The sequence below is a fragment of the Asterias amurensis genome, chromosome 9 (assembly GCF_032118995.1).
Source record: "Asterias amurensis chromosome 9, ASM3211899v1".
Lineage (NCBI taxonomy): Eukaryota > Metazoa > Echinodermata > Asteroidea > Forcipulatida > Asteriidae > Asterias > Asterias amurensis.
Genome location: NC_092656.1, coordinates 13,769,739 through 13,778,396, shown reverse-complemented (window position 1 = coordinate 13,778,396; position 8,658 = coordinate 13,769,739). Strand labels below are relative to the sequence as shown.

General features: G+C 40.6%; 1 protein-coding gene across 1 annotated transcript in view; it reads left to right on the top strand.

The window, feature by feature from the left end:
* The first annotated feature begins 60 nt into the window (after positions 1-60).
* Positions 61-8,658, top strand: part of LOC139941482 (probable ATP-dependent RNA helicase DDX59) — an 18,180-nt gene continuing 9,582 nt past the window's right edge. Inside the window, exons 1-8 of the mRNA XM_071938010.1 lie at positions 61-152; positions 2,164-3,096; positions 3,783-3,926; positions 4,864-4,939; positions 5,562-5,681; positions 6,113-6,268; positions 7,598-7,729; positions 8,417-8,493. Coding sequence (XP_071794111.1) covers positions 2,224-3,096; positions 3,783-3,926; positions 4,864-4,939; positions 5,562-5,681; positions 6,113-6,268; positions 7,598-7,729; positions 8,417-8,493 — 1,578 coding nt within the window. The 5' untranslated portion in view covers positions 61-152; positions 2,164-2,223. The remainder of the gene's footprint in view (positions 153-2,163; positions 3,097-3,782; positions 3,927-4,863; positions 4,940-5,561; positions 5,682-6,112; positions 6,269-7,597; positions 7,730-8,416; positions 8,494-8,658) is intronic.

The following is an 8,658-nucleotide window of genomic DNA, read 5'->3' as shown; positions in this document are numbered from 1 at the left end:
CCAAAAACAAACAAAACGCGCGCAAGTTGAAAGGGCGCCCTCCATTGGCCAACCATACAAGAGCAAGGTTAAATTTGTCTGCGAAATTGCAGTGCGTTAAAAAAAATTATCTGTCAACAACACTTTCTGCTAGCTGGGAACTTGAATGATAGGTAAGGTATCGGTCGGGTCGGGATTCATGTCGGACATGTCTCTGGTTTTTGATAATCTTTGGGACTTTGAGTTGCACATAATTGTGTTTGTGTCGGCAGTTGTCGTCTGTCGTCAGTGTCAAGTCGTCATGATGATGACAACTGCCACACCAACAGTCTGAACTTTACTCCTAGAACTATTTCGGTTTCGTCCGGCTATTGTCTGACGGGGGCTGGTCATCTCGCCACCTAGCAAGCTCGCCACCAACAAAGTCGCCCCCTGCAAAGTCGCCCCCTAACAAAGTCACCCCCTGACAATGTCGCCCCCAAACAATGTCGCCCCCTAGCAAAGTCGCCCCCTGACAATGTCGCCCCCAGCCAATGTCGCCCCCAGCCAATGTCGCCCCAGCCAATGTCGCCCCCTAGCAAAGTCGCCCCCAGAAAATAATTAAGGGTTAGGGTTAGGGTTAGGGTTAGGGTTAGGGTTAGGGATTAAGGTTAGGGTTAGGGTAAGGGTTAGGGTTAGATCTTCCACAAGCACATTACTTCAGTAGGAAATTTTTCTGAAAATGTTTTAACTATATTTTTTTACCATAATTATTGTAGCCTTAATTATTTTCCGAACAACATCTGGGGGCGACTTTGCTAGGGGGCGACATTGGCAGGGGAGCGACATTGTCAGGGGGCGACTTTGCTAGGGGGCAACTTTGTTGGTGGTGAGCTTGTCAGGTGGCGAGATGACCGGCGTTCACGACTGACGATAGTCGGACGAAAACGAAATAGTTCTAGGAGTATCTGAACTTCAATTCAACTGGTTCAAACAAGCATGACAAGTTTTGAAATGCACTGAAAATAATGTCTCATTATTTTAGAGCCTAACGGCTACTAGTACTACTACTAGTACTAGTACCACACCATGGCTACATTATATTAGTACTCAATAGTAGGCCTATTAAAAGCACTTTTTGAGTTAGTTATGATAACGTAACCCTCCTCCCTACGGCTGGCGGCCGTCGGGAGGAGGGTGCCTGGCGGCCGTATGTGTTGGACCATTTTGCCCTGTGTTGGACTGTTGGTGTCAAACCTATACCTCTGAAACCCTCCGGCCTTGCGGCTGTCGATAGGAGAGTTACTTATCGCAACTATGCTGGTTCATTCTTCTTCTTCTTCCTTATAAAGCAGCCTTCAAATGATTGAAATGAAGATGTACGCTCTGCGTGTGGTGAGCGCATGGGTTGACATTATTAGGCAACAGGACTTTGTGTCAGGTGCAGATAGAATAATGTACAGGTGCAAGTGCTAAAAAAAGTATAGTTGCGATAACGTATCCCTCCTCCCGACAGCCGCAAGGCCGGAGGGTTTCAGAGGTATAGGTTTGACACTAGCCCACCTTGTTGAGCTGTTAATGGCTCCGCTTTTAACATCGGTCTCATCACTGTCACCATTACGTAATGGTGACAGTGATGAGACCGATGTTAAAAACCGGAGCCATTAACAGCTCAACAAGGTGGGCTAGTTTGACACCAACACAGGGCAAAATGGTCCAACACATATACAATTTTGACCGACTAGTCACTAGATTTGCCCCATTTTTACCACTTTCTTTGGCGATCACGCTAGATTATTCCTGGTCCTGCACAAAGGTCGAATAGCAAACCCATTTCTGCATGCACCATTGATCAATCAGAAAAAAAATACTTGTCACGTGATCAGTCGATAGGCAAAGATGTTTGTTGTACAATCGATCGACTGTTGCGAGATCGACTGATTGCTGCGCGAACAAAAGATCAAGTTCAATAGAGCGGAACAATCTTGTAATAGCGCAGCGCGATCGGTTCTTTGGCAGTCTAACAGATTGCGCTTAACATATGTGTAGGACTACTTTCCTTAGCGGTAATACTCGTTACTTTAATATAATAGCCTACTCTCTTGTCTAGACAACTAATGTTGTGTTGTGGTGGCTGAGTCAGTGAGTGTTGTGTTGATAGAATTTTTTTTTAAACAATTTATTCCTTTATTGTTTTCATTGCAGATGTTCCAGTATTTTTTTGCACATGTAGAGATTGTGCAGTACTAGTTCCGCCACATAAATATGTTTGTTCCAAGGGCAGTCAAACGCAAGCCAGCAAAATCACCTGCAGCCTCAACAGCTTCTACCAAAAAGAAAGCGGATGTTATTCCTGTCAACACTGTGATAAATACACAGACTACCTCAGAGTTTAAGCACATTGACCATTGCAACACTTCTCATCAAACCCTCGACCGTTCCAAATCAACAAACAGCATAGACGCTGGACATTGCATCTCAGCTTTAGGAAAAGAAATAGTAACAGAGAATGAAGTTCAGAAAACCACCTTGTGCCAAGGAGAATCATCAGTCATAAAGTTGGAAGGCTCATCAACTAATTTTGAGGCAAAACCTACTCCAGCAGCTGGAGTGCATTCACACATCAAATGCCCAAGCCAAGGATTCTTGATTAAAACAGATACTGTACCTTTACAGCTTAAGTGCAAAGATGAGGATGAAGTTTTAGGAATTAAGAAAGACTCTACAATTTCAAATGTATATAAAGAGGGCTCAGAATTCGGTGTCAGCAGTGGGATACATGGTGGTTCTGACCTTCCGGGGATTCCAATCGATATTGCTGCAATAAGGAAGTCTATCGCAAATATCAAAAGAGATGGGAGACTGGCATCTTTGACAACACCTTCAAAAAAAGAGGAAGGTGTGGTAACGACGGATAATACTGATGAGAAGAATGGGCAGATAGATGAGGAACATGAGAGTGATGAGGAGGAAGTTGTGTCATACAGTAAAAACCAAAGATGGCCTGTTGATGATGAACCTGTGTGTGTCATATGCGGCAGATACGGAGCTTACATTTGTGATCAGACTGAGTTTGATATTTGCAGCCGTGAATGCAAAGCCAGGAATTTGGCGAGACTTGGAAAGACTTCAGCAACGGTATGGCCAATTCCCAGATAACCCGATTGGTTTTTGCTCTTAACATAAGTATAATGTAACAAACCACAATGGAAATTATTGGGGTACATGTAGGTTCTAATTTAATTTTTTGCTAATTTCATCTTGCATGGCACTTCCACATGGGAAAATTTAAAAGTCTTTGGGAAGGGGCACCAAGGCCAAGAAAATTGGCAACAGGCGCAGTTGCTTCGTGGCATCCATGTAATTCTTTTGTTTTCCCCTAACCTAAATACTTGCATTTAATATGTAAGGTGTCAAGAAAAAGGTTCTCACCGGTATTGTCAGTTCTGCTAAAAAGGGAGAGACCTGAGGCGTCTTTTCCCATATTTCACTTTAAAACAGCTTTCACACAAATCAGTATTAAAAATAAAAAAAAAGTGACTGATAGACATTTTATAACGAGTGCATTATGTTGATCCAAGTTTTGTTCCGAATACCAATAATAGATCCTTGACTATCCCATTCCGGTTTCTACATAATATTTTAAAAGGTCAGGCCATTAACTTTTTTATGCATTTATACCATCGGTCCATTTGGTTTGTATTAGTTGTTTGCAACAGCTAATTCTAATTTGGAGCCATGAACAAAATGAGTTTGATGTCCTTTGATTCCTGCATTTTTGCAATAATACCATCGCACCTTTTTTTTTCGTTTCGTCTTCTCAGAATCAGTTATCAACTCCAGCTCCTGAACAGGTCAATACAACCAAGGTTATCATTGAAGAACCTGAACCCATTGGTTACATGTATCAAGAACATGAGGAGATCTCAGACCTAACCAAAGAACAAGTTCAAGAAATCAGAGCACAGGTAACTGAAACTGATTCTTTCTGAATGTTTCATTAGCTCAAAGGACAACCCTGTTTAAGACCACTTGAGGACTGACATTTTGTGACATGCGAGTAGCGTTTCCACATGGACTTACATATTGTAGGGTGTCATGGTCGAGCAGATAAGAGCATCGAACTCAAGCTGTGGTGCTTCTGTTCAGCAGAGTGTGGGTTCAAGTCCCCTTCGTGACACTTGTGTCCTTAAGCAAGACACTTGACTGTAATTGCTTCTCTCCACCATGTGAGGGCAGAGATGGTTTTTCTGATTGATTTAGCCGAGTAACGAATATTAATGTTGCACAGGCTGTATACTGCCCAGGGAGCTGAGATGGTAATAAGGAATGAATTTAAGGCCCAGTTACCAGGGGTAATGTTGGAAGAGCTTTGAGACGCCCTTCGGGTGTGAAAAGCGCTATATAAAACTGGTTGTTATTATTATTATTAATTTATAAATGTTTAATAACCAGTGCATCATGGTCAACTAGCCGCCATCTCAGAAATAAACTGAGGATGAAACAATGGAAACGCACATATTTGGACTTGTGGCGCACATGAAGGGGCAGTGAACTACCTCATTTTTACCTGTAGGCGAGGGCGTCCTACTCAAATGACGTCAATTACACAAGATTATTAAACTTTTTAATGACATCATTTTTTTCTAGTCCATAACCTAACTCTAGTCAGTGGCCATTGTCTTTCACAGTTCCTTATTTCTAGCCACTTAACAATGTAAGCTACTGGTTGAAACACTTGATCAGATCTGTTGTCTTTTTCTGCAATATTCCTTGAGATTCATCGTCAAAGGTGACAAATGCAATGAAACCAAGAACTAGTTAGAAAGGATGCTAAAATTGTTACTTTGATCAGGAAACGAATAATTTGTATTCCTTTTTTTTTAATTCACTTTTTATTTGAAGGTTGACATCTTTGTTGAAGGAATGGACATTCCAAGACCAATCATTGAATTCTCACATCTTGTTGCTCCAAAGAAAAGTAGGTGAAAAATGTTGTATGTTGTTTCATCAGAGAGAAATCAATTTGTCTATATTATGCAATTAGTCATCAGTCCTCCTTCCCTTGGTAGAATTTTTCCAATGAGTTGTTCAACTGCTTAAACTATTCAAGTGTACGGATTGTGCATGGTGGCATAGTTTTGCACAGAACTTACTGTGTACATGCACTTCTCTGCTTTGTATAGCGTAGCAAATTGCTACACAACACGTATCAGTTGCTACTCCAAGATAAGCATTTGCTATGAAATATGAGCAAATATAAGCACTCGGTATGAACAAAACTCAAGTTGTTTGGTCTAAGTGTTTCACCAAAGATGCAAAGATGATTTGTAATCAACATGCAAATTGTGATTCCGACAATTAACGATGTTAAGCTTTGACACCATTAAAGATGAAGGACCTGTGACAAGGGTAGTGGTGTCTGTGTCGTGTGAAGATCGTGTTTGAGTTTGGCCAGCTTCCGTGGTCAAGACAACTGGCACTGATTCCAAGGACCCTAGTTGGCCTTCGTCAGGTGAAAAGGGCTATACTTTCTGTAGAATGTTGCACAGTCTTTTTTTTTCGTTTGTTTTAATTTCATTGATGGACTTTTCTTTTCACAGTGGAGGCCAATCTTGCCAATGTTGGGTACAACATGCCTACCCCAGTCCAGATGCAGGTCATTCCAGCAGCGTTGAGATGGCGTGACATGATGGTGTGTGCTCAGACAAGCTCCGGAAAAAGTAATTCAGTTTTGTAAACCACTAACATTAACGATACAGAATTCATACCCCTGTTCACTGGGCTTTAATTTATTCCTTAAACCATCTCTGTTCCCTGGGGAGTATACAGCCGGTGCTGCGAGTTACAGCGCTCAAAGTTTGTCATTGACATAAACCATCCCAGCCTCACAGGTACCCTATTTACCCCTGGGTGGAGAGAAGCAATGGTTAAGTGTCTTGCGTAAGGACACGTGTCACGACCGGGATTGGAACCCACAACGCAATGAACAACCAGAATTTGAGTCTGATGCTCTTTTTTGCTTTGCCACGACACCCAAAAAATATATTAAATCTCCCTTCAGCTCTACTTCCTACCTCAAGAGTATAACATTCTCACGGTGTGTTTGTTTGTTTGTGTGTTTGTTTGTTCCTGTGTTTGTTTGTTCCTACAGCTGCTGCTTTCCTTGTTCCCACCATTCTACAAATCTACAACACTGTGTGTTTTAGAGACAGCAAAGAAGAGGGGAGCAAACCCCTGGGATTGATCCTGTCACCTTCCAGAGAGCTAGCCATGCAAATTGAGGAGCAGGCCAAACAACTGATGCAAGGTACTTGACCTATTGTTGTTAGGGCTGTAGGTTTCTCCCTAAGTTATTTAAAGGGATGCTGCAGTGAATTAAAATAAAACAGTTAATTTTGCTGTCATTTATTTCCGATATATGTATTGAACATCAATAAAATGTGTTTTGTTTATTCCCGACGTATCTGACTTGCGTAATTAGCTAATAAGTCATGCCCCCCCCCCTTTTGTGGATTGTTACCGCCCCCCTACCATCGACGTCACGTCGGGATTCAAACATATCGTCGGCAAAAAGAGTCTGGTACCTAACTACACGCGCCTAGGTACCAGGCCACACAGTGCAGACGTCTCTATATAAACACAGCCAGGGGGCCCGGCGGCTCGGGTTACCGACATGACGTCATGTTTATGCAAATGAAGGCTCCCTTTTAGGGGCGGGGTGGGTTCCCCTAATCTCTTGAAAACCATTTTTAAAATACTTGCGCATTGAATAAACAATCAAAACAAATATTTCAGGTTTAAAAAGTCATGTTTAATCGTTTAAATGAATAAAAAATAAAAAAAACTGCAGCCACCCTTTAAATTTTGGACGATCAAGTTTGGCCAAAGCACCATGAATTGACAAGGTCTTCAGAATGGTTTTGACTTGATGTTAAAAGCTGTATATCAGCCAGAACCCTGGTATGTGAGAAAAGTTACTACTACCTAGAGTGAATTCCTTGGGTTTAATCTGTTTAATTAAAGGGAAGTAAATACATTTGGTAATCATTCTTAAAATTAAAGGCAATACCACTACATCAGTTTTCGATATTGAATTTAGTATTTTGAGAAACATTTCACTTCAAAGTAATGTGGTTTGGGAAAGTTATGTTATTTTTCTTGCCTCAAAATTTGAATATGATAAGTGTACTGCAGTAACGCTTCTCGGATTTTGTATTGGGGATTATTCTTCATGCTTAGACAAATTTGCTCCGGATTTTATGCGTTTAAATACAAATGGCTTTAGAAAAATATGCATCAAACAATTTTGTGATGCATTTAACCCGGACGGCCTCGACAGCTTGGTGAGTATGATGGCCACATCCTTTCATTTCCGATATGTCCCTCCACACCAAATTGTTTGGAAGGCCTGACCCTGCAATATATGCAATTTGGGCTTAGGTGCCCAGTTGTCAATTAGATGTAAAAGGAATGTGCCTTCAAGGGTTAATTGAAGTAATATTTGAATCTTTGCACAGTGTCAAAGGTAACAAAAGAAAGTAAGTTATAGTCTTTTCTTAAATGGCAAACGCCTGTACTAAGTGTACAGTGTTTTGTGACACTCCTAATGGTAACAAACTTAATTTGCTTTTAACAGGTTTACCTAACATGAGGACAGCTCTTGTGGTAGGGGGACTACCAATGCCGACACAGCTACATCGACTCAAACAAGATATCCAGTTTATCATTGCTACTCCTGGTAGAATCCTTGATGTCATTCAGAAAGAAGGTGGGATAATCTGCCAACTCAATCAAATAATAGAAAACAAAATGATAGCCCCTTCCCCAGCCCTAGTTGCCTGTCTATGATTATAGTTTCCATAATACGCAGCCCCAATGTTATCTGTATTGCTACTTAAAAGAAATCCACTCCACCAATCTAGGATTAAAATCCTTACTTTAAAGATGCTATGTCAGACTTTTGGCCGATTTGACCCAAAAACTTTGATTTAAAATTCAATAGGTATTTTGATGGGGTGGAGAAAGTTACAAGCTTTCATTTGAGCCATTGCTCGAAAAAGTCCGCCAATTATTAGTGGCAGTGAAATAAAGTGGTCGGGATCCCGACAATACATGTATATCACGTGACCAATTCTTATGTGTTTTATAAGAAACGTTTAAATTTTTTGTCATGGTTCCTGACCATTAAAAGTAAAAGTGAAACTTTTTTCGTTACAGCGGGTGATACTCTTTGAAATACCATTCACTCAAAAAATATATTTTTTAATGTTTGGGGCAAAAAATCTGACATACATGTAGCATCTTTAAAAGCATTTAGCTAGAACAAAGAAGATTATAAATGCCAGTTAAACACTGAATTTATTGAAATAAACACTTAAAATGAATGTATACACACGATCAAGATGAAATGTTCTAAATTTAGTTCTTAACCATGATTCCATGTTATAATATGCAGGTGTATCATTAACAGCAATTAAGACAGTGATTATTGATGAGGTTGACACCATGCTACATAAAGGCTTCAAACAACAGGTAGATTATAATGTAGGTCAGGTCATAGGTCAGGTCTCAGGTCAGGTCAGAGACTAAGCCAGGTTAGAGATTAAGTGAGGTAAGGTCAGATAAGTCAAGTCGGGGCTTGATTTCACAAAGTAGTACAATTCATTAAAAGACAAATTGTCAAAGTACAATATTAAA